We start from the raw sequence: 26,907 nt of genomic DNA, 5'->3' as shown, positions 1-26,907 counted from the left end.
TGTCCGTAACAGGCTCTATAGCCCTCTTTGAGATCAATGATTCTATCTTCCGAAGGATTGCATTTCTCTTCCCTAAATCCGTTGGAAGAGGAAAGTTTATAACCTTGCTTGTAAGTTGGGGAACTTGAAGAAATCCCAAGTGATAACCTTCTGAAACCACTCCTAAAACCCATGGGTCGTCGGTTATATAGATAATCTTCCCCCTACTGGCACCTCCGGAAAAGGAATTTGATATTTTAATTGTGCTAGATTTACACACTGAGCCCTTGGCAAACCACCATTGTTTAAAGGAATGGTCCCCGGGCTTATCCGGAAAGGGCGGCACTAGTGGTCTAAAGCTCTTCTTATCCCTTTTACCCTTAAAGTAATTACTAGGTGTAGCAGAAACAGAACTCTTTGCAGAAAGTCTGTTAAGTTTAGCGGAAGGCTGCGACTTGGGCTGAAATGAAGCAGGTCGCTTAACTCCCTGTCAAGGTCTAGAAAGGGAGACTATTTCCCTAACCTGTCTGGCTGTTTCAGCTTCCTGGTGAAAAATATCTGAGACTTCTCCATTGAAAAGTTTGTCACCACGAATAGGAAGCTTAGTCAAACGATTTCGATTTGATCTTGTAGAAAAATCTATCTGATAAAGGAATAATTCCCTTCTGGCAGAAACTGACAAAGCAATGGCATGCAAAAGTTGATCTGCCGAAGAAGTTAGAGAAAATTGCAAAAATTCAAAACCCTTAGACAACTGGTCATTAGTAATATTAGAACCTGGCAAAACTGCCGTATGTACAAAAGTGGTTGCCAACAAGGAATGCGAGATGCATCTCAGTAAAACTCTGACAGCTTTATCTACCATAAGATGTCCAATATCAGCCTTATGGGTAAAACTTCTCAAATCCTTAGCTGAAAATTGTTTCTTATCAGCTGCCATTTTAATGTGGACAAAACTTTCTATACTTGGCGCCCTGGCAAACTCCTCAAAATCTTTTTCAAGGAACCTGAAATGCTTATCTACACATTTTGTGTACCTGGACACTCTGGGCAAACTCTTCTCAATAGCTGTCTATATTTGTGCAATCAGTCCCTCAATGGGCAATCAAGGAGCACCTGAAACTGTACTATCTCCACCAAGTAGAAAAGACTGACGTGGACTATGATTGCTATCATCTTTTGTACAGCCAAGCACACTGCCAATATGTTAATAATGTCAAGCCATTTGCCAGACAAAGGTACTGACATGTCAGCATCAGCAGTAGAAATTTCTGAATGAGTATCAGAATGAGCAATGTCACTGCGTACGTAATCCTGATACCTAGACATAGAATGACTGTCTGCATCTGTGTTCTCATCAAGATCACTCGGAGCAAACAAAGAAACAGAATCAGGATCTCATCAACTCCCAACACAGCTGTCGTATCCTGATTACTTATCACCTCTGTAGGGTCCACATGAAAATCCCTATTCAGATGTACTTTTGGGTTCCACATGATGGCCGTCTGTTACACCAGCAGTCTGAGATTGAGCAAGAAAACAAGCCAACAAAGAAGACACCTTCTTTGCAAATTGCTCAAATCTAGTTTCAAGAATACCCTCAATCTCGTCCTTGGAAACATACTACTCGTCAGAGGGCAAACTAACAGCTGCACTACCAGCCGACGTCTTGGACTTGTCCATCTGAGACTTACCTTTTGAAGCTTGCTTACATTGCAGCAACTCAGGATTTGTAAAAGCGTGCCATAGTTCATCCGACTAATGCTTGCAAATATCGCAAGGCTTAGCCTTTGAACATTTAAGACATGCAAGGCACTTGTCATGGCTATCATCAGCAGGAATAATCTTCCTACATCTAGGTGCAGCGCAAACCTTAGAACCTTCACTCACAGGAACATCGCTTAGGTCCATGATACAAGAAGAACCTGTAAATCTACAGGACACAAAAAACCAGCGCGATAAATACCATAAACTACAATACACGATGCACGAGAAACTAGCTCGCACACAGCTGCTGACTTACCAAACACGTCACTGCATTCAGAAAGTGCAGTGCAAACAATGGCATCGCACACGTGCTACATAAACTCAAAGCAGTACTTAAAACCGGCCTGAAAACCTACCGTCCAACTAAACAGACTGCTAAAGAAGAATAATTAAACAGTAAATAATAGACGATACCGTAACTCACGCTCCCAGGAAAGAACAGTAGAGCAAAACCGGACGTCAAAATACCATATACTGGAAGGCTGAAAAACGGTGTGTTTACACACACCGAGGCAAATGAGAACTGTTTGAATATGGAATCTCATGGAGGTTTCCGCTCTGGATGAGATCACGTGTATTTAAATTTTTGCCTCGTTCTGGAAGGCAGTAAATGAGATAACCCAGAGATAACAGTGACAGGCAAGTAGGAGGATGAAGAGGAAATGAAAAGTGAGCTCTGCTATTCACTGCTGACCTTCTCTTCTGAAGAAAACATATCTGTAGCCACACATCTCTGTAACCCACTGTCAAATCAGATGATCAACAAAGGATGACAACAATCTGAACACGGAAAAACAGTTGCATATCGGCGAAACTCCAGATCAGAATAACCGACGTATTCTCTCTTTTCTCTTTACAGCTTGCCATATTACTCATGGACTCCGCTGTTCCGACTCCGGGCCTTGTATCTTGAGATCTGATATATGTGACGGATATGCTCATTGCCCTGAAGGCGAAGACGAGATGGAGTGTGGTTAGTGAAATTATCTGACAGAATACCAGTATTGATTATATTTTGCAGTAATTGAATACTGTGAAAAGTATATGTCTGCATATATATATATATATATATATATATATATATATATATATATATATTATAATATATATATATATATATATATATGTTGATTAAATTTTGCACTAATCGAATACTGTGAAATTATATATATATATATATATATATATATATATATATATATATATATATATATATATATATATATATATATATATCACATACATAGACCCAATTATCCCTATAGTATGACATCACACTATACGTATATGACTACGATGAATCCACATTCCACATGTGGTGGATATGGGACCCGGACTACTTTTGAAACGTAATTAAAAATCAGCTATTCAGAACTTATTTTCAAATCCCTGAAATGCAAAAGTAGAAGGGTAATGAAGCATAAGGAAATATGGAGTATTAAAATATATGAGGAAAATACAAAATACCGTCGATACTAGAATTTTTATGACTTTGTGTTTCTTCGTCGTTGATTTGCGATTGAAACGTTTGATTTGTACACCACTGACATGTTTATACGCTAACTTGAAGTTACCAGCATTTTGTGTTGTCTACCTCGTCAAAAGAGCCCCTGTCGATGTCCATCAAACAACATAATAAGTATAGCCGATAACCTAAGACACGTATCAATGATCCCTGCAGCAGTAAGAATGTTTTCTGAAGCAACATTGACGGGTTTCAAGTTCAACATCACGATCAATTCTGCCGCGAGAGTCAACGAGTCAAGCCCCTGGGTCGAGCGGAGAAAGCGAAGAGCGTTCATCATTCCTGAAAGCAATGACGATACTCCGGACTTGAAACTCATCAGAAGAAATGCTATTATATTTTTCAAGAGCAATGAGTTCACAAAGTTATCGGTGCATTTATTACCGGTGCAAGCTATTGTTTTGTCCATGCATATTGTGCATCACGTTTCCTGTATTGTACCTTGTTGTTGAACTTCCGTCGTCTTGCGTCTGAGCTAAGAAAATTTTAAGACTCGTTGCTTGTAGTCTTACTGATTGAATCTTAGCCGAACACTGTTCTTCATTATATTTAAACAAGCTCATTTCATTTGTAAAATTTCAAACATACAATTGATAATTTCGTAAAACATAATAATTGGTAATTTTGAAGATTTCATACAAACTTTGCAAAGCAGAATTCTTTGAATGATGTTCGAATATTGACTAAGATAACCAGTTCTCGGTAGCCGCGGCTGGGTGTGTCGCGACGTCCCGCTTGCACGTCCAATAATTTTATGAATGAAGTTTCACTCAAATTGATGTTATAGTAAGTACCAAATAAATACCTTGCATTAAAAATCAATAGTCTTTCCCATTTCCGCTTCATTCGCATAGCAAAAGCCCTACGAGAGGCGCTAATTATCCATAGGAGCAGCTTTGGCATGCTCAAAGTTAACCCCGACACGTACAGCTGAATACAGTCAAGTCAGCTGTGACCAAGCCACGACCGCATAACACAAGCGTATGAATTTTTGTAAAATACTCCCTCTTGTTCTTTCCTAGTAATTTATCATTCCTGAAAGGTATATTCACGGAAACCTTTTATATATGTATATACAGTATAAATATATGTGTGAGAGTGTGTGTTATGTATGTGTAAGAGATAGACGGAGCGAGCGATAGGTAGATAGACCGGTTGACAGATGATGGAGAGAGAGAGAGAGAGAGAGAGAGAGAGAGAGAGAGAGAGAGAGAGAGATTGGTTAACTAATGATGTAAGGGGAAATGTCCATAGCCTTTCGAAATGACAACAAATAATTCACGTTAATTAGGTGTTCACATGACACAGCGTCCAACAATATTAATGCATAAAATATGTCCTTCTGTGGCCATTGTCTTTCCTCTCATTCTGGTCTGTAAAGAAACGTCCATTCTATTGACAGGGGCATTCCAGTGTAACAATGGGAACACTATTCCCAATTACTTCGTGTGCGATGGTGTCGACGACTGTGGCGATAGAAGCGACGAGAGAGGTCAGAACTGCTGTGAGTGCCAAATATATGATTTTCTCTTTCCTCTGCGCTAGATACCTACATTGTTTACCACGTTATTCAGATCAACGGGTTTCTTTTAATTCTGAAAATTATACCGCAGACAGATTTCTTCTGCAGTGTAAACAGGGAGCATACAAGCTATTGTAAACCTTCCTCGCAATAAAACAATGTTTTCATCAGCGTCAGAAAGCATTCTGTATATTATTTGGGTACAAAGAATGTGCAACAAATTTTACAATAAAGTAAACTTTTTTGTTATTTATGTTATGTTGTTTTTATGTTATTGCATGTTCACCCAAAAAAGACTAAGAGAATTCAATATTTTGATCCTAAGATTAGAAGTCAGCTCACTTCTCCGTGGAATTCTATTTTCCATTCAGCTTGTTCAGAGAATGAACACACCTGCGACGATGGAAGCTGCATCAATAAAAACTACATTTGTGATGGCATCGAGAACTGTGCAGACGGCGAAGATGAGTTAGACTGCGATCAAAGTAGGCAAAACACTAATACAAAATAACCTTACATAGGAAATACAACAAATGGTATCTTTTTCTTATCGATGGGAGACGTCTTAGTATTTACTTTCGAATTGCACGACTTCCCAACAAGCAGCTATACATGAAGCTGTCACCTACAAACTGCTTGTACATGTATACCGGGAACATTCGCAAGTCGCTCCATTAATGAATGTTGCCATGTCCAGTTAAAGGTAGAATGCACCTCGGGCAGATTTTCAGACTCTCAAATTGTTACAATTCTTTTCTGATCAACCACACTTGGGAATTCATGTTAAAGCTCTTGCGGTAAGAAAATGTTTACATTCTTAGTTTTTTCAAAAATCGATTTTTTTATATTTTCTCGTAGAGTTAACAGTCACAGAGATTGCGGCCATTTTGAATTTGAAATATCGGTAAATGTCAGGTAATTTGATTCTCTGGTACCAAACTTTGCAGGATGACCCCTAATTTTTAGTCCCCGCCCCGTACGAAGTCCGGGGGACTTGTTGATTAGGTCCCGTCCATCTGTCAGTGCATCCATCCACAGCCTTTTCTCAGACACCTGTAAAGCACTTTAGTAAAAAACTTGGCATAAGTATAGTTCCCTATAGTCTCTTGATGCACGCCAAATGCTTTCACAAAAAAATCAAATTTCGCCCAAAAGGATTAACTTTTTTAGATATCCAGAGCTACATCCCCCTAATATGAATCCAAAATTTCCCTTGGTGTCTGGTATTCAGAATCATATTGTCTGCATCCGAATCTTAAAGTGTATGTCCCGCATAAATTCAAAGTTAATTTTGCTTAAAATGAGCCATGCTATATGATTTTGCCACCCCTACTTTATCAAATAAATGCATCACCCAAATGAAACGACGCAGTTAAATATTATAAAAATGCAATATGTTGTGCGACTTTGAAGTTAGCTGCCATTCGGGTCGTTTCGGAATTCGCGGGCATTGCCACCGGAAATGACGTAACTAATAGAACGTGCGAGTGAGTGTGTTCACCTCGGCCATAGCGAATGCTTACCGCTGTGGCTTCAACATGGTGGCTGAAGTAACTGCAGCCATTGTCAGTTTATTGCATTGTAGGATGCCGTATTAGCCGCATTTGCCAAAATTACAAGAAAGGGTCGGAAAAAAGGCATTCAGACAAGCGTTTTCTGCGGTGCACATTTTCGAGTGCCGTGACTTCGCGTCGAATAAACACGGTTCGGAAGCCAGATGTACGGTAAGATACACTTTAATTCCTGGAGTTACTACATCGATTATGTACTCGCAATGCCGTACCAGTACGACCATTGTCACCAGAAAGCGTTCGCGTGTATCATCATCAACTGTGGACAAGAGCGAGAACAGCAGCAAGACTGCGACAGGTTGCCCAAAACATGTCAAGGATGCGGGGGCCGCGGAGAAGTATGGCCGTGTTTACATCCCCCAAGACTGATCGCCGATTCAGCTGCTTTACGAAAGTGATTGTAAATATATAAATGAATACAAGTACTAGATCTCATGCATGTGTGACTCTATAATTAGTAACGTTAGGAGATATCTAATTTTATATTCCTAAAAAGTTTACGTATTGATTGACTGACTCTGTGCGAAACTGAACGATAGGTTGGGTATAATACAGCACGGCGCTGCCAGTAACAGTGACACAACGTGTAGCAAAGAAGTTTATACTGTTGACGAAGCAGTCGCATTGTCGTCATCTGTTCCCTTCTGCTCGACTAAGTCTCCCCTAAACTATTTTAGCTTCTTTGAGAATTTTGCAGTCATGAAACAATGAACACTGTGCTTTATATCGCTGAAACTTAATCAAGAAAAAACCTGCGGAAGCGTATCTGATCACTCCGTCACAGAAATGGCCAGCTGAGCCGCCCGGCCTCGGGTGCCAGTGTGCCCGATATTTACATCAAGTCAATTTTAATTTATCTCTTCCCGAGAATTTGGCTAGACATGTCTTTACGGTCACATATTTTTAAAAGTGCCAATGTTCATGTGAGGTTTTATAACGCCAAACTGAAGATTTTGCGGCGAGAATACTACCTTTGGTGTTTATGCTAACATGACTTCCACTTCCAGCTGTTGATAGGAAAGATGTGTGTTAGGAACGGTGGACAATTTTCAACTTGATCTCTACTACATTTATCTACAAGCGTCATGGCGTAATTTTAAATTTTTATATACAGATTTTGAACGAGGCAATTTGTGTTGAGAAGTAATAATAAGGTGGGATGGCAACTCCAGACTTATATTTATATTTTGGTAGCTTGCGGTTGTGTGTACGGTAGTGCACTGGTGTGTTTGACTGTGGTCGGTCACGGTGGGCTTGTCACTGATGCGACGGTCAACAAGAGTTCCGCTCTTGTTCTCGTTTAGGTTAAGGTTCCGACTGTTAAAATTTGCAGGCCTGTAAATTCTGAACAGCATTGTCATATCTTCTGTGACGATGACATTCTCAGTTGCACTGCTTTCACTCATGAAATTATCACTATCTCCATAGTCAATGCACGAAGTCATCATCACCCGTTCTATTAGTGACGTCACAGCTACCTACGCCAAAACGGGGCGAGCTCGGCAATTTCCGGAAAATGTCGCCATGATTGAAATCGAAAAGTGCAACTTTTCCCGTGTTTTCGTCGAAATAACATAATACAACCGTCTAAAAACCGCTCAAATAAGCTTCAGTTTGTGTGTAAATGTTTGTTTTATTAATACCAATTTCATTGACAACCAGAACTAGAGTATACGCCCCAAGTCAAACGAAAAAGTCTCAAAATGTGGCAGGACTCACACTTTAATTCTTGTCTATCCATGCATCTGTCACCACCAATTTCTCAGCCATTTATGAAGCAATTTTTTAAAAATTCTGGCATAAGTATAGTACCCTATGGTCTCTTGATGTGTGTCACTTGATTTCACAAAGCAATCAAATTTGGCCCTAACAGATTTTATTTTTATATATTAGGAGCTACATCCCCTGAATCTGAATCAAAAAATTACCCTTGGTGTCTGGTATTCAGACTCTTATTATCAGAATCTGATTCCTAAATTACCTTTGTATTTTTTCCCAATGTAAATTATAAAGACACTTGAATTATTCGTGATTTCTCAAGAAATTCTGACTCAAATCTCATGACACTTGGTACGGATGTTGATATATCAGAGCTGTAATAGTGTGCAGAGACATCAGAGGTGCCATGTCAAATAATTGCTAATTTGCCTATTTGATGAACTTTCTTAATTAGTGTACTATGTTCAGGAATAGTGCATCAAATTTAATGAAACATGGTACAGATATTGAACTCTCAGTACTGCAACAGTGTACCAAAGACATTTAGCAGTATCGTGTCAATTAATTGCTAATTTGAATATTTAACATCCTTTTTAAATTAGTGTGATATATCTAGAAATACTGCATCAAATTTGATGAAACTTGGTAAATATGTTGATTTCACAGTGTTTTAATTGAATGCAATGACATTTAGAAACATCCTTTTGATTAATTACTAATTCACCCATTTAAAAAGCCGGTAATGCTAAATTTTGATAATATTTTTTACCATTTTTTTAATGTCAACCATAACTCATTGTTCTACTCCCCGAAGCACGTTGATATACACAGTATTCAGCTTGTCGACTCAGCCCATAACTGCATTGCTATTGTTGAAAAGTGACTTATGGTCTGGACTAGAATTCAAATGTAAACAATAACAGTGCATTTTATACATATAAACGCTAAGTTGACAAGTTGAATAGTGGATGTCTCAACATTCATGTGGAAGTAGAATAAGAAGTTGCAATTTATGTATAAAATAAAAATAATGAAAAAATAATTAAAAGTTATCATTACTGGTGTAATGACCTTTCATAATTAGAGTGACAGTCTAGATTGGCTTAACATTTTCACCACCATAGTATGGACCAACCCCAATGTTTTTTGTAGTAAAAATGGGTCTCTGAACAGGGAAAGAATGTCTTTAATTAGTGATCTATATTCTGAATGACTGCACTAAATATGATGAAACTTGCTGCAGATGTTGATCATACAAAAGATTTAACAGTCAAGAAAGGCATAGCAGTATCAATAGCTAATTATAGTCTCCTCTGTAGTGAACATAGGGGCATTCTGATTTTTTAATGTTAAGAGCCATTACTCAGGCATGCCTTGACCAGTTTCTTGCAGATCGGTTGAATTTGGACATTTCAAGAGCGAATACATGGCATACTTAATTCTATCCAACTTAGTGAAACGAAATAACCCTATGCAATTCATACTAATGTCTGATTATTTACAGTACAATCCAATATGTGCATCAATATGTCCTCCTTGGCCTCATTTCGTTTTTCATGTTGATCATATTAACTTCAATTTATTTACTTCCACTGACTAATTCCCACTTACAAGCGGGGACTATGTCATGTTATTGTTGATTTGGTAAGAATGTGGGTGAACGTTTCATTGGGGAAAGTTTGAGCAACAGTTTAAGTCTTTCACTTTCGGGCGCGTACTACCTTAAAGGGACATTATCGCTATCTTTTGACCCCTTTTTCACCAATTTTGCTGCAAATGAGTAGTTGCTTATGTTGTCCGATTTATTGAAAGATGTCTAAAAAATGGTTGACCATAGAAAACTTCCATCCCATCTTGCCTACACTATGTAGAAAACCTCGGGTCAGGGGTTTTTGGTGGGCTACCTAAATCCCCTGACCCGAGGTTTTTCTACACAGGTAGGCAAGATCGGATGGAAGTTGTCTATGGTTGACTATTTTTTAGACATCTTTCAATAAGTCGAACAACATCAGCAACTGCTCGTTTGCAACAATATTGGCGAAAACAGGGTCAAAAGATAGCGATAATGTCCCTTTAAATGAAGTGTCTGCCGGTGGCAACAATATTGTAAGATTTCTGTGTCTCGAATGATAAACATAACAATCAGCACATCTTCACCCTGCCAAATACCATTTCGGTGATGATGATGATGATGATGATGATGATCATCATCATCATCATCATCATCATCATCATCATAATGACCATGATGGTTGTAGTGTTGGTGGTGGTGGTGGTGGTGGTGGTAAGGAGGAGGAGAAAAGTGACGAAACAATGTTGTCGTTGTTGTTTTCGTCGTAATTGTTGCTATTGTTGTTGTTTTTGTATAAAGAATGCATGAGTTGGCAGTTTCGTTGCGCAGACGGCACATGTATACCCCATTGGAAGGAATGTGATCACGTCCAAGATTGCCCGGATGGAAGTGATGAAGAAGATTGTTTCCGTAAGTATTTTAATTAATCTTATTGTCATCGTCGTGGTGGACATAATCACCACAATAGGTAATTTCTCGTTGTGTTCTTCTGCTTCGTCTTTGATTCGTTAAAAGAGTAACATTGCGTAGAATTTGAAGACATCGGGGACACAATTCAAGTTTTCCAATGCTGAAGGAGCTAAAATGGCTGCTATTATGCTTTCGTGTATTTTGAGAATAATTAGTTTCACTTTTTATTTTCTCAACCGAGAAGTAACTGTTTGTTGCTTTTAAGGAAGAACTAGTAGGTATCACTTTTAATACTTTCTTGGTCTGCCACTTGTGGGGGCTCACTTTTGCAGCTCAGCGAGCAATTAAAATTTTTCCCGATAAAAGTTAATACAGGATGGAGCCATTTTGAATTTCAAATACCGGTAAATTTAGAGTGATTTGTTTCAATAGTACTAAATTTTACACGGTGAACTCCGATTTGTGTCCTCGAATTCAGAATAGAAGAGCTCAGTTGTGCTTTGAGTGATAATTAAAGTGCCTTTTGAAAGATATGTTTTAGGCGCCTTTTGAAAAGGTTGACATCAGGAAAGGTTTTTATGCCAAAGGGTACAAGTTCCAAAGGAGGGGAGCTGTTGAGGTGAATGGGTGATGACCGAGGGAAGTAAGATTCCCTCCGGATGTGTGCAGAGGGCATTTATCTGATGAACGAAGATTACGTGATGTAGAATGCAGTGTGATTAAATTCCTGAGATATTGTGGAGAGAGTCCATTTGGGGTTTTGTAAGTGACATGCAGAAGCTTGAACACAGTGCTATGACAGGAAGCCAGTGAAGTTGTTTCAGAACGGGAGAATTGTTGGCCGATTTCTCAATTTAAGTGACAATTCTTGCTGCTGCGTTTTGTGCACGTTTTGTGCACGTTGTATAAGCGTATACCATTGGGTAAGCCATACAATAAGGCATTGCAATAGTCAAGCTTTGAAGAAATAACGGCATGGATGAGAGTGGCACAGGAATTCTGAGACAAATACTTCCTGGTGCGTCCAATTTTGCAGAGAAGGACGTGGATGGCAAATCATGTGGTACCGATATGTATGGTTGTCGTTAAAAAAAGCACCGATGGTCCTCGCAGATCAAGCAGGCACGATAAGACTTGAAGAGATGTTGATGTCAATGAGTGGCAATGATGAATGGTCGAATTTGGAGCGAATTAAAATGACTTCAGTCCTTGAATTGTTCATAATTTCATCTCTATCTTTCCCTTGATTATCGACTTTTCACGGTACCGTTTGTAGGTTGCTTTGAGAAAGAATTTCTGTGTGGAGATTTCCACTGCGCCCCGCCCACTGCAAGATGTAACAACTTAATAGATTGCCGTGACTATTCGGATGAACTCAACTGCAGTAAGTATCGAACTGATCCTTAGTGACTGAGAAATCAAACTGTACTTTGAAAGATATCGTCACTCGCACCGACACCGGTCCTTCTATGGAGAACTATTGGTTGAGTTTGCTGTTCCATTGGGGTGAAAATCGTACATTTTATTACTCAATGTATATATGAAAATATTCCGCTACACCACAAAGTGAAAAACATAATGTTGGTCAAAAAGGATTGTCGTAAGAATCGCAGTTCAGGTCAAGTCATCTGTTGCTTGGGAGCGATATTCTCATTTTTGATTTAAAGGTCACTATCTGAACGTTTTATGATTCTTTCACTAATTTTGTTTGGTATGTCAATTTCAAGCTATTGTTCTACACCCCAAAACACTTTGAAACACCAGTAATGTGTAGCTTGTTGAATGCAGCGCCAATGACTGTCAATTCTTTCCTAACGCTAACATTTGAATTCCAGTACCAACCACGATTCACTTCTCAATAATGGCATTGAATTTTTACAGATTTAAAAGTCAAGTCGTCAAGCTAAATACTATGCATGCTAACCTACTTTGGGATTGCAAAACAAGAAAAAGTAAGATGTAACTTAAATAAACAAAGTAGCGAACAAACCATCAAAAGTTACAGCTACAGTCCCTTTTAAGCGTTTGATGTCTTAAGTTGTTGTTTTTATATTTCATCGCTTAATTTTTACCATCTACAGCGTGCAGTGACGATCAGTTTCGATGTGGTGATGGCATGTGTATAAGTATTCATGACAGATGTGACGGCGACCCTCGCTGTGTTGACAAAAGTGACGAAGCCGATTGCGGTGAGTTACATTCCTACTGCTTTACACAAAAGAAGCTTTGGGGAAAATGCCATTGAATGTTTTTAAGATGTCTTTCAGCCGAGGATGTTTGATTGATGCAAGTAATATTCCTTACTGACTTAGATTGTTAGCTCATTACAGTAGGTGATTGATTCGTAAGTAGAAATGTGTCCCTCCTCTCTCTCTCTCTCTCTCTCTCTCTCTCTCTCTCTCTCTCTCTCTCTCTCTCTCTTTTACTTGGTTACCTAATATACCCGTTGTGAAAACTCTCCACAATGTATCGTTTGTCGAGGGAAGTCTAACTTTATTTCTGGGTTTTGTTATTCTTAATTCAAATAGAGGACTTTGTCCCCCTGTGCGGAGGAAGCTACACTCTCAATGAGAACCAAACGAGTGTTTCTTTCAGCTCTACTGTGTCTGACGAAGGGACGTATCCAAATGGATTGATATGCAGATGGTTTGTTGAGACAGCGGAAGGCTACCCAGGCCTCGACGTTGACTTTGACTTCTTCTACACAGAAGAATGTTGCGACATCTTAGTCATAGGCAGCGGCGATGACGCCGAACAGAAATCCTCCGTGATAGGAGAATACAGTGGAAACGATCCCCTCGGGTTTACTTTCTATGGACGACAACTCTGGTTTGAATTCAAAGCTGACTCATGGCTCACAGATAGAGGATTTTCGCTCACAGTCAGTCTATCTACTTCCACCGGTGAGTCTATCACATCATATACGAATGTCCGACGAAGTAGCGAAGCCGCGAAGGGCGGGAAATAAATTTGCCTTACTGAGTAGCGAAAAATTTAGAGTTTCCTTCCATGATACATCAAATGAGACACCCCTTGTGGCATTTCTATCATCCAAAATAGAAGACGGTTTCAAGGGACTGTATCATTTTCTCTGTCTTCGCAGATTTTATATCATTTGCAAGGTTAATAACAAAAAACCATTTTAGCGAAAGAAAAGATCCACAAGACATTCTCTCAACACGCCTCCTGCGGACAGAACAAAGAACGTCAATGTCTATTATTATGAATGAGATTAAAACTGTCAACCCTGTAAAAGTGGTAACTCAGAAAAACATTTTTCTAACATATGGACTGGAACAAGTGCTTTATGTAAAAAGTAACTTAACACGATTTGTAAAGGGTCACCGTAACAACGAATCGACACCGCGAAAAACCTTGGTTCATTTATTCAGTTTGTAATTAATCATATTATCTTTCCAGCAATTAATCGGTATTAAAGGTACTTAGCGCTAAGTGTTGCCAACTGTGCTGCTCCCACGACACTATTTTTAGGGAACGATATTCTGTACATGTACTATTTCAGACGGATCGCAAAAAATGACGTCACTGTGTTATTATTTGTTCTTCGAACAGACTGCACCGACGGTTTTAAGTGCAACAACAACAAGTGCATACCTCTAGGCCATACCTGTGATGGTGACGATGACTGTGGCGATGGAACTGATGAAGATAGAGCCTCTATATGCAAAACTGGTCAGTCAACGCACGTTTTGGGGAGGGAGGGAGGGACAGAGACAAGGACAGAGTAAGACAGACAAACAGACAGACAGACAGACAGACAGACAGACAAACAGACAGGCAGGCACAGACAGACAGACAGACAGACAGACAGACAGACAGACAGACAGACAGAGATTCATCAGTGGGCCGTTCGATTCATTGAAATTAGTCGTACGGGTGGAATTTTAAAATCGATGTTAGTATGTAAGGACATTTCAGGCCGACAATAGGCAAATCAGTGTGATACATTTCATGTGTTACCATTTCCAGAGTGTGCAGATTGGCTATTTACATGTGACAATGGTGAATGCATACCCTTAATCTACTGGTGCAACGGCGTCAGTGACTGCCAAGATGATAGTGATGAAAATTGTGGTGAGTTACGAATTTTTACTCCTTTTCAACCTATTTTACAGTGAATTTCAAAATAGCTTGGAATTACAACGTGCTACGTGATATTAAACTGCGTTCATTACAAATGTTCTCCTCCGATAAATTTTGCAACAATTTAATCCAATACGACGTTCACTGTGCCACAGTCAACATCGTCAGTGTCGCTGTGCTCCCATTGAAAAACTCATCCGTACACTGACTGCTTGAACATTCTTATATTGTCTTTTATCATATTTCCCGGCTACGAAACTGCACAGAACGCTAAGATAGGTTTTTCTCAATTCAGTGTACTGGTCGATACAACGATTGGTATCTCCTATTAAACTGAACGTTTTCTGTAAATGAGAACAGTGGACGTCGTATTGGGTTAAATTGTTGGAAAATCCATCAAAGGAGAACTCTTACAATGGATGCAGTTGGCGTTATTTTCTTTCGCCAGAAACGTTTTCTAATCACCCAAACACGTTGTAATTCCAAGCTATTTTGAGAATCACTATAATTTATATGTTAAGAGGTGTTCAAGACTTACATAGGCGATTTTTGAGGGATTTTGTGCCTCTCGACAACTAGGCGTTTGGAGACATTTTGAATTTCGTTTGTCTTCAGTGCATACTTTGTATTTGTTTAAAACTCGGACAGCAAAGTCTTTGCAGAAGTTTACTAAAATGTCAACAATAACAGAGGACTAATATAAGTATAACCGAGGACTGTTCAGTACATGATACCTGGGGTAAGGAGTAGACAGAAAATACACTTGTTAAATGATATAAACATATTGAAAAATCTTTAATAGGTACTCTAATAGACCGCCATTGTTAGATAACTTAATATAAATGTCTGACGTCCTTCATTTTGAAAAACTGCAGTCTTATCATCGAAATATCAAAATTTAAATCCAAAATACAAGTTTATAATATACTTGCACGCAGACATACTTGGGAGCCACTGGATTCCTCCAGCTGCTGAGCAAGCCATGAACATGTAAAGTCACTGACATCCACTCGTATAATATCCGAACAACCACTGCGTGTTTGTCTGCTTGTCACACGCCATACTATCATGTCGACGAGGGTTTTACATTGTCATATGTTTTACTAAATTAAGGTTCCAAGACAAGTAATTGACCTTTTAAGCTGACAATTCTCTAGTAATTAATAAGCTCAGAACCCAAGTAAGTTATGTATTTTCGGAAAGCCTAGATATGGGGAAAAAGTTTATGTACCATAGTGTCACCATTGTTTACATAATTATCACGTGGCAGGTAATTTGCATTACCTTTCAAAAATCGGTTTTCCCTATGTTTTGTTTCAATGCTTTGAGATATGTGGCTGATAATTGTGAGAGTGCAAGCTGTTCTAAAGATCTTTCAAAGTGTATCTAAGAATTTTGTAAAACCTTCTAAAACAATTTTTATGCCTGGAAAACTTCCAGAGAGGTGAATTTAGCGCTATGTGATTTCTTTAAAATTGTGCTTCAAATAAACTAAGAAAGATATAAAAAACCTGAGACACACTTAGGCAGAGCGTTGTGACAGCTTGCATTACAGCAAGTTTGAGTCAGATATTTTGAAGTATTGAGACAAAACAAAGGGACAACCGATTTTTGAAGGATTATGCAAATTACCTGTGACCAGTCCGGGTTATGTCCATAGAGAGGATATTACGATTGACCAATCAGCGAACCTACCGCCGCCAACGTCATGAATAATTAACCATGCAAACCTTGGCTCCTACATTGCAACAAGTTTGGAACTTTTCGGCTTGATTTCGCCCTTTATTTTTAGCACTGGGTAGTTTTTAGATATAGACGTTACGCACAATTGTCAGTACGGTCGAGATGGTGACCGACACAAGTGGTTAGTACATTGAAAATTACTTATTTGGATGAATTTCCTGGCCGGGTACGGCTCCTAGAAATCAGCATTTGACCCTCGTAAATCTACAGTGAGTTATTTGTCGCCAAATATCGCCTATTTTTGGTCAAATTTCAATTTAACCTTGCCATCTGCAGTATGGAGAATGTTTCAAGCTTTGCAAAGGTGGGTCAACTGTTTTAGTCGGTCATCGGAGCACGATGGAGCACGATTTTTTCGATCACCATGCGTTGCCCGGTACGATTGACCCTTCGCTCAGAAAAACGCGCGCCGGATCAATCGCCGATAAGTTAACCAAAAGCTGGAAAAGAGAACGTAAAACGTCCAATAACTCTTTGTCGAATATGGTCAAGGGTAAAGAAACTCAGAAAACTATTCCTGAAGAAATCTTACAATTTTAACACGGTAGAACGTCGCCAATCGACAAGGCTAAGATACTTCCGGGTAGCCAACAGTCTCACTCGATCGGTGGATCTGTCCGGTCAAATCGCGATCTGAACAAAGTGAACCAACGTAACCTTTGACCCTTGTTACATATACAGTACGTGATTGGTTCTTGCCTTAATTTCATTACATATACGGAACGCCATTGGCTCTTCCCTACTATCCTCTATATGGACATAACCCGGACTGGTCACATGATAGCTATGTAAATAATGGTGACGTTGTGGTTACCAAAATGTTTCCCTATATCTAGGCTTTCAGAAAATGTCTAATTTACGGGGGTTCTGAGCTTATTAACCACCAGAGAATTGTTTGATTAAAACGGTCAATTACTTGTCTTGGAACCTTAACAACAATGATGTTTCAATGATTTCATCCCTATCTAAATATTTCAGGCGAAGAATGCACCATTAACGAATTCACGTGTGAAGATACCGGGAAGTGCGTAGCGAACGTGAATCTTTGTGACGGCGTTGATGACTGCGACGATGGCTCCGATGAAAGCGATTGTGGTGAGACTTCACTTGATGATTTCTATATCGAGGAAGGTCGTCCAACATGGTAGCAGTACCGTGGACACGACGACAAATAACATCTGATCGATTTAGCCAGGCTTAAAGGCAGCAGACGAATGAACAACACAAAAATTACAAATTACCGTTAGCATTATGGTAGTTAAGAGACTTAAACCTTTGTAGTTAAGAGACTTAAACCTTTGTTCAATTTTTCCTCAAGAAAACTTTCAACCATTCTCTTTTGATATCAAGAATAAAGATCACAGTTGGATCAAGATGCAATATTATGTATAATCGAGACAAAATACCTAAAATTTACTGATATTTGAGATTCGAAATGGCCGCCATTCTTGTGTAAACTCTAGGGACCGTTCAGTTTTTACGGCCTTGGGGGCTGGCAAAATCTTGTCGCCGGTGTTCAAAAAAATATAGAACCCCCTGCATTTTTCGTGAAAAAAGTAACCCCCCCCCTTTGTCAAATGACAAAAATTTGATGAAACCCCCCCCCCCCCGCTGAAAAATAACCAAAACCTATATGTCAAATTTACCGCACGATTTGGATTTGAACTCCGGTACGCGGCGCACTTTATTCATGTAGCAGAGATGCCAGTGCACAAACTTCTCCGCCACATCCATGCAAACGTCTGTTAATTAGGACGACTGTAAGGCAATATTTAACTTCATTTCCTTAGACAACTTATGTCCATGGACATTGTATAAAATAAACTTTATTGGATTGGTTCGTCAAAGGCAGCCCTCTGGTTAAGAGGGTCATGGGCCATTACGTAAAGTGAACTTTTTTCTAGTGGGCCACCAAAGGTGGCCCGCCGGTAAAGAGAGTCGATCATGGCCATTGCATAAAGTAAACTTTACTGGACAGGGCTACTGAAGGCGTCCGGCTGTTAAGATGGTCATGGGCTATAACATAAAGTGAATTTATTGAAGTGGGCCGCCGAAGGCGGCCCACTCGTAAAGAGGGTCGATCATGGCCATTGCACCAAGTAAACCTAATTGGAGTAGGCCACCAAAGGCGTCCGCCCATTAAGATGGTCATGGGCTATTACATAAAGTCAATTTATTGTAGTGGGCCGCCGAAACTGGCCCACCAGTAAAGAGGGTCGATCATGGCCGTTGCACGAAGTAAACCTAATTGAAGTGGGCCGCCAAAGGCGTCTGCCCGTTCTTGGGCTATTACATAAAGTCAACTTATTGTAGTGGGCCGCCGAAACTGGCCCACAAGTAAAGAGGGTCGATCATAGCCGTTGCACGAAGTAAACCTAATTGAAGTGGGCCGCCAAAGGCGTCTGCCCGTTCAGAGGGTCATGGGTAATACATAAAGTCAATTTATTGTAGTGGGCCGCCGAAACTGGCCCACCAGTAAAGAGGGTCGATCATAGCCGTTGCACGAAGTAAACCTAATTGAAGTGGGCCGCCAAAGGCGTCTGCCCGTTCAGAGGGTCAAGGGTGATACATAAAGTCAATTTATTGTAGTTGGCCGCCGAAGGCGGCCCGCCGGTAAAGAGGGTCGATCATGGCCATGGCATAAAGTGAACTTTATTGTAAGTATTATGTTTTTGAAAATGTGGTGACCCCCCCTTTTCTACCAGTGAAAAAGCGATGACCGCCCTTCGCGGATTCCAAAATTACGATGACCCCCCCCCCCTGGATTTTGCCGCCCCCGGCCGTAAAAACTGAAAGGTCTCCTACAGGAAATACTAAATTTTCGATTTTCCAAAAACAAGCCGGTGAACATTTTAGTTACTCCACGAGCTTCAAATTGAGTCTTCACAAGTGGTAGAACAAAAAGGAATCGTAAGGTTTTATCTGTCCTTGAGGCGCATTCTACCTTAAGGTAGTATGCGCCCCGAAAGTGAAAGACTTGAACTTTTGCTCAAACTTTCCAAAAGGAAGCCTTCAACCATTCTCTTTCAAAGTCAAGAATAAATATCAGGGGTCACTGCGCAAATTCCAGTACTAGAGTAGCAAACAACCCAAGTTTTACCGATAAATAAAAATTCAAATAGGCCGCCATCCCTGTGTTAACTGTATGGAGGAAAATAAAATTTTCGAATTTCGAAAAACTAAGCATGTTAACAGTTTTCTTACACCAAAAGCTTTAAAATGAACCCCCGTAAGTGGTATATCAGAAATGAATTGTCGAAGTTGGAGAGTCTGAATAACTGTCCCCGAGGCGCATTCTACCTTAACGAGAGAGACACAAAGGCGGAGACACAGATAGAGAGATACAGAGACAGAGATACAGACAGAGAGATACAGAGACAGAACAATTATATGCAATAATATCTTGTTCACCAGATCGTTTCATCAGCATCAACTACTTTGAAGTTCGACACTTGGAAAATACATTATTCGCAATTTCGTTTTATTACTTCACTTAAAAATATTGCATTACAAAATGTATTTGTCTTACAGTGAAAATAGAAAACATCGTAGACACCGCGCCCGGTGTGTTACATGTCAATATACGTTCAGTATGGTACCCGGTCTGCCGAGATACAAACAACCCCGCCAAGGACGATACAGTACTTCGTAACTATGGTCATCTGATTTGCAGTGGAGACTTCGGATTTGAGTGAGTCATTGGCGCGATAGTTATATTGGTTCCTGTTTGCGCATTTCATAGTGGCACTATTGATACCTGAATTCTTCTAGAAAGACATCGATTCTCTTAGATCGGAGCATCTGGCTGGGTATAAAACTTTTGGACGAACTTGAAGAGGGATGCTTGACCAGGATACGGCAATCTAACATATAGCACACCAGAAAATGTTACTGTTTATATATGTTTACGTAAAACACATGCTCGAGTATACTTACTGCTTCACGCTGATGTTAGAATGTTGTACTTTAATCTGAGCAACGAATGACAAATGCGGTGGAGAAACCTCTTGCAACAGCAATGAAAACATGTCTACATATCAAACTTACATGTCTGACTCAGTGGTCTACCATCACTTTGATGTTCCAGCTAAATCAATGCTAGTAACTCGCATCAGTTTTATTGGTTCGTCATCTATGTTTAAACACTGAGTTTTGATTATTTTTCAACTATATGAAGTCGTCCAACACCCAATAGTCTATTTTGGTGCGGTCGTTGTAACCTGCTCACCCTAGTTTCATGTGAACAGGTCCTCAATAACAGTTGATAATAGTAGATGGGACAAAACCATGGTGATGAAGGGTCAATCATAACAGTTCGGCAATTGTAAATCTTTTTGTGGCGGTGACCTCATACATGTATGACAGGATAATGCATTCAAATCGTCAATATATTTATGTAGCGTTTTCAATCCATTTGTAAATTTCTAGAGGCTTGGAAGGCATTGATTTTGTAAATATCACCGATCATCAACAAGACGGCTTCGCAATAGCATACACGTCATTGTATCCGGGTACGGATTTCACTCGTGTCATGTTTAACTACACGTAAGTATTCAAATCACCTAGACTCAAAGCATTCAGACTTTGTCTTGGAGCCAATATAGTAAATATAGTAAATGATTTTTGGGAGCAGGCGTGTGTATTTGAGGATTTTTATCAGCAACAGTAAGGAAGGGTGTCAGTGCACAAAGGTGTACCAGTAAAGTTCTCAAATATCATTTATCCTTGGTAGTATTTTATTCCATTTGACAACAGGGTGTCTCTACCCGAGTTGTCTTACAGCAATGCTGTACTCTCTAAGTGGTCGTTGTGTTGAACTCGTAGCAAGTACAGAGCAAAACATGGTTTCCAACTATTCATTTCCATTGCATAAATAAACTGCTTTGCTATAAGTATGAGGTGATTGTGAAACATTTGAGACTCCAAAAAGTTCATTATGAAGGCAAGGTCTAACAATAAAAGAAAAAAAGACTTTGTTGAAACTAATAAACTCGTCTAAGAAAGTGTCAGAGATTACGCATGTGCAAATTAATTGGTTTGTATTTCGTCATTACAATTTATCTGGATGTGACAAGTATCCGTCATATGTATGTAAATGAAAATCATAAGCCTCTACAGAAAAGTAAATCCATGATTGGCTGATCGAATAATGCTTAAGGCTCTGAGGCTGTTTGTCATTGTCGAAAGATATTCGAAACTAACAAATTCTGAAACAAAATTGCTATCGTATGATCGTATCGGGCTGATCCATACAATCAACTTGCATTTAAATACTAATCCCCCCCCAAAAAAAAAGCCAAAACAGGTAATTGCTAATATAAGCACATGAGATGTATGTACCACAAAACAAGTATTTTGCGTTTTGGTATATGTGTGCCAGAATTAACTTTCCCAAATCAGAAACGTAGAAGTTTCATTAATAACTGACAGTTTTCTCTTGATGACCGTGTTTTCAGGAGCACATGTGCAACAGGCCAGCTAGTTCAACTAGTCTGCAAGGACTTCCGTGAGTATACAATAGATTTGGCATTTCTATAACAGTTGGGTAAAAATAAACCGAACAGAAGACAAGGGGCGGCGATATTGTATATATCTATTCAGAAAAATGTAAAAATTGAACCCTATAATTTCATGTGTGTTAGAAATTCATTTTCTGATTGTCTTTCTGCTCAAGCTGGCAAGAATACATCACAAATTGTGTAAGCATGGCAAATTGCATCCACGTGTTACTGACACTATAGGACAATCCCCAAAAGTATATCCACAAATTAAGTTGTGTACGTCTTTTACCAGAATGTGGAGTGATGGGTACTGACGTCACCGCTCGCATCATTAACGGATTGGACGCTCCACTCGGTGGTTTCCCGTGGCAGGTCTCGATCAGGAAAGTCGGAGACGTACACGGTTGTGGAGGGACAATAATAAGTCGACGTTGGATCGTCACAGCAGCCCACTGCATGTAAGTGACGACGGCGTTAGGTTTTTTGTTGTTTTTTTTAGTTTGTTTCTTTTGTTTTGTTTTGTTTACAAGTTTACAACATGGCCCTATAGTTTACTTTCATCACTGTTTGGGGGAAGGTTGCTGCAATTCGAAGTAACTCGACCAAAAGACGGAAAAATATTTGCGTCATGTACTCGTTTGAACGGCATGCAATCAGACTGCAAATCTCGTTTAGCCACATTACATTCTTGTCAGTTACATTGACACGTATTCTCTGCTAGTATGAGACGCATCAACATACCCTTCGTTAGACTTACAACCAACTTATTGCTCACACGAATATAGGTCAATATTGAATTTATTCTTTATGGCAGTGATGAAGAAGGCGAGGCTATCGCCGTGAAGGCCGGATTTGTCGACCAGGACGTAGACTCCAGCCACATGCAGATTGTAGAAGTAGAAGCTCTTTACTATGTGGAAAATTTCACGCGCAGTCATTTAAACTACGATTTCGGCCTTATATATACGTCAAAACCCTTTACGTTGAACAACTTCGTAAAGCCTGCGTGTTTGCCACCGAGGGACATTACTTTTGAGGCCGGCGACTATGCTTACATCTCCGGTTGGGGACAAGTTTGGCACTATGGTGAGATCATCTACCTATTTATTTTGACTTTAAAAATGAACGTCAAAGCAAAATAAAGGAGCTCTAACATCATTTGTAACAATAGAATGGCAGGGAGGTTGCTGTATACATCATTTATGTGAATGCATTTTTTCTGTACAGCAAAAAATAAGACACTTTTATGTCCTGTGTGATAGAAGTGAACAAAGTAAACTTGCTCAGAAAAATGGGACCATCGCAATCCACACGAAATGTCGTATTAAATTTGCTATTAAGTCATCGGTATATATACATGTATATTATCTACCCATTAAAATACTATCCTCATTGAAAGTTGACAGAATATTGTATCGTGTTGACATAGGTACTCACGACCATGCCGAACGTTTTCATACTTGGTGTGGAGATACCCTAACTTTCCTTAACACAAAATGCGATCAAGTTCAAGTTATTAAATTGGATTAAGGTTGTACGCGCGTCAAAATTGGAAGTCTCAAACTTTTGCGCGAATGTTTTTTAAGGTAAGTTGAATCATTGCCTTTCGAAACCAAGAACAAAACTCGGGGGTCACGACACCATGCATAACCAAGTATTAAAAAAACAAGTTATCCAAAATTAAGTTACTCTTGGCATTTCAAAGCTACTCCTACCCGAAAGCTTCAAAGTGAACCCCCGGAGTGAACCCCCACAAGTGGTAGACCCAAAAATTATTATAAAAATTTGAGAGTCCAGCTATCTACCCCGAGGCGTATTTTTTTTCGACGTCCGCTTGTGTGACGTGGTTTTCTTGTCTTTGTTCATCTGTTTTGTTACAGGCAATCATCCTTCCCATCTCCGGTATGCCAGAATACCGATCATTCCGGACGAGGATTGCAAGCTACACATTTACGCAAAGACAGATGAAATGATATGTTTGGGCTACAGAAAAAATTTCATAGGGCCGTGTTACGTGAGTACACATATCCACTGTTCAGTTGCTCTTCTTGGCAATGTTATGGTGACCTTTGTTATGATCATGGTTTCCTAGCCGAAACTTGCCACATCTTTTTGAGCGAAATTGTTTCATTTGTCGCTGTCGTACCAGTGCACAGAAATTTCTTCAGGAATGTTTTATAAACTTCCAGAAGGATACCGCTAAGTGTGATTCATTTTTTATGTCAATGTATCACAGGGCGATAGTGGTGGACCTCTGAGTTACCTTGCCCAAGACGGACTTTACTATGTCATTGGTGCAACCAACTTTGGTTACACATGCGCAGGGCCACGTGACCCGCCAGTATACGCAAGGGTGACGTCATACTACGACTGGATGGCGGGTAAAATGGGCGAAGATTTTCAAGATTTGATGCCTGTGTAAGACCTCGAGAGCGCTCTTAACTAGCAAAACCCATGTATAATTATGTTGACATATCATAACTTCAATTTAACCACTTTAAAGTCCCGACAGCTGCAAATTTTATGCATTATTTTCATTTTATTTTCAAATCAAAGTTGGCTCGTATAAATGTGCTAACTGAAGGATGTGTATAGAAGTATCACAGGTCGCTTATTTGGATCATGCCTACGCATTTTAACAGGTTAAATGATAAACGGGTGTCGCAATTATAAAATGCATCCTCAAGGAAAAGTACAAAAAACAGTATTTCCTACAGATACACATCGTGCTCATAAAATAAACGAGCATTATGCCATTCACTGGAATGCACAACACACGATGGCCATCATATTGTTGTTGTAATCTTTATTTTCTCTGTCACATGATTAGTTTTTGAAAATGGCGGGGAATCTAAAATGTTGTTAAAATGTTTGAATTTACTTTCCATTTTCAAAACATGACAGTGTTATACACTTTTTCAGTCTTTAAAGGATCTTACTCAAAGAAAACTCTTGGAAAACAGGATATTTTGAGATCGGTTTATTACACATTCGCAGCTATTGGGGCTTTAATCTTGGTCCAAACCAAACAGTTATTGAAAGCTAACAAAGGGAGGCAGTCGTCGAAACTCTGCCAAAAGGTTGCCAAGGACCCCTACGACCGATGTAAAAACTGTATCTAGGGTTTGTTAGCGATTAATCAAAGTTAAAACATATTCGTTAACAATGAATATCGTATATTTTAAATGTTCCAGCTATGTTGACTTGATGTATGTAGATATTATGTATGAGATATATTGTTTGTAAACAAGGAAGTCGCACACGTGCAGTTCCGACGATTGCATCCCTATAATCATAGGACATATTATAAACAAGATTTTTATACAAACAAATATTCAGCGAAATGTGGAGTTCTCAAATTATTTTATGAAATAAATACCGTTTTAATGTACCGGTTCAATGTATATTTAGGTACATAAAACTGGATTATAGATTCGAAATGCTATAATAGTAAATTACCGTAATCAGTGCTGTACCACAAGACGGAATCTGATGACTAGTGTGTTTTATCCAGCTCGTTTAGGGATGTGAGTAAGGCCGACTTGTGAAATGTTCTAGTGTCTTTTATAATTTGGAAATAGAAAGAATTCCAAGTATTACTAGCTAATGATCATAAAGTCAAATGACACTCGACTGTCGGCAGCGTCTGTATTACAGTGTTCACACTTGGTAAAACCACAGACAAATACGTAACAGACTAGCAACGGGCATTGTTCAAGGTGTGAAGCGGTTACGTAAGCCATCCATGTTTGCCTCGCCTCAGAGAGCTCTCGACTCTTTTCCGAAGAGTGCCAACCATGCACCCTTCGGTAGTTTCCTGATTTTCGCTATTTTTTAAGCGTAAGTATGTTCGGCAAAGTTCGTGTTGTTGTTGTCTTGTTGTGCTGAGCAGAATTAGCATGCTGGCGAGACCTGGAAAGTTTTGAGCATCGGGGAGGTGAGTTTTACCATTTTAAAAATTCCTCTAACCTTTTTATGAATATATAATGAGCGCGTTTGAACCAACTTTGAAAGTCTTTTATCGATACTGTCAGATTTTAATCAATGGTGTACGGTCAGTCATACCGTCTTTTACACGTTCGTCAAGGAAGGACATGTTTATGAAACTGCTGGCGTGTTATGTTTTGATTGGCGTTAAGCAGTGTTTCTGCCCTGAGAGCTCACAAAGTAATTCTGGTTGCTACGCGACTGGCAGCATGATGCCATCTCGTCGTAGTTTTCGCATAATCTTATGCAATTATCAACCAGAAACAAAGGCTCCCAAACGTTTAACACCTTTGAAGCTCATTTTAATATGAAAATACCATAGTCTACCGTGACGACCATGGAACAAAAGGCATGCCGCGTTGCCAGTCTGTTCTATATTTGTCTGTGGTAAAACTGGAAACGTTTCAGAGATACAATTAGTGTTAACACGGAGGATTAATAATTTGGAGCAGCACGTTTTAAGTCTGTTTTCGTGTTTTAGCCGGTAATGTTCAACCAAATATTTAAACGTAATGTTTCATCTAATATCTTTAAATCATAGCAATTATTCTGCTTCTTATCAATTGGTAGTCTCATTTGCAAGATATCAGTGATTATGTAATTTGTATATACAAATTTGTTTACAATTTGTCAAGTTTAATCTTCCGCTCCACTGTCTATGGTTTAATTGAACTTTGGTCTTCCAAGCACTATACATTTGTAAATGATTTATGAATGTCATCTAATTCCTGTTTTTTTGGAAAATAATAAAAATAGTTGAAAATTAATAAGAGGAAATGAAATTTGAAAGTTGCCATCTTCATACAGGTGTGCACCACAAAATGGTGCCTTTTGTCGTTCAAGTGTTTAACCCTTTGAGTGCTGTAATTTTTCAAACCAAAATTTACGTGAAATATTTTACCAAATTTTATGAATTTTTGTGTCATAGTTTTGATATTTTTGGACCAAGCAGACATAACATCTCAGTGGCTACAGTTTTATATAGAACTTTTGGTAAAAAAAATTAA

General features: G+C 39.2%; 1 protein-coding gene across 1 annotated transcript in view; it reads left to right on the top strand.

Annotated features, from left to right (window-relative positions):
* Positions 1-26,674, top strand: part of LOC139116343 (atrial natriuretic peptide-converting enzyme-like) — a 44,987-nt gene extending 18,313 nt beyond the window's left edge. Inside the window, exons 13-29 of the mRNA XM_070678978.1 lie at positions 2,606-2,719; positions 4,674-4,775; positions 5,165-5,278; positions 10,455-10,565; positions 11,842-11,949; positions 12,647-12,754; positions 13,094-13,468; positions 14,139-14,258; positions 14,556-14,660; positions 17,391-17,507; positions 19,944-20,103; positions 20,841-20,957; positions 21,869-21,918; positions 22,206-22,371; positions 22,728-22,999; positions 23,794-23,927; positions 24,150-26,674. Coding sequence (XP_070535079.1) covers positions 2,606-2,719; positions 4,674-4,775; positions 5,165-5,278; positions 10,455-10,565; positions 11,842-11,949; positions 12,647-12,754; positions 13,094-13,468; positions 14,139-14,258; positions 14,556-14,660; positions 17,391-17,507; positions 19,944-20,103; positions 20,841-20,957; positions 21,869-21,918; positions 22,206-22,371; positions 22,728-22,999; positions 23,794-23,927; positions 24,150-24,335 — 2,459 coding nt within the window. The 3' untranslated portion in view covers positions 24,336-26,674. The remainder of the gene's footprint in view (positions 1-2,605; positions 2,720-4,673; positions 4,776-5,164; positions 5,279-10,454; positions 10,566-11,841; positions 11,950-12,646; positions 12,755-13,093; positions 13,469-14,138; positions 14,259-14,555; positions 14,661-17,390; positions 17,508-19,943; positions 20,104-20,840; positions 20,958-21,868; positions 21,919-22,205; positions 22,372-22,727; positions 23,000-23,793; positions 23,928-24,149) is intronic.
* Positions 26,675-26,907: the final 233 nt, after the last annotated feature.

This window comes from Ptychodera flava, chromosome 17 (genome assembly GCF_041260155.1).
Source record: "Ptychodera flava strain L36383 chromosome 17, AS_Pfla_20210202, whole genome shotgun sequence".
In the NCBI taxonomy this organism is placed as follows: domain Eukaryota; kingdom Metazoa; phylum Hemichordata; class Enteropneusta; family Ptychoderidae; genus Ptychodera; species Ptychodera flava.
Note: the sequence above shows the minus strand (reverse complement) of the source record. Positions and strands in the feature narration are given on the sequence as shown.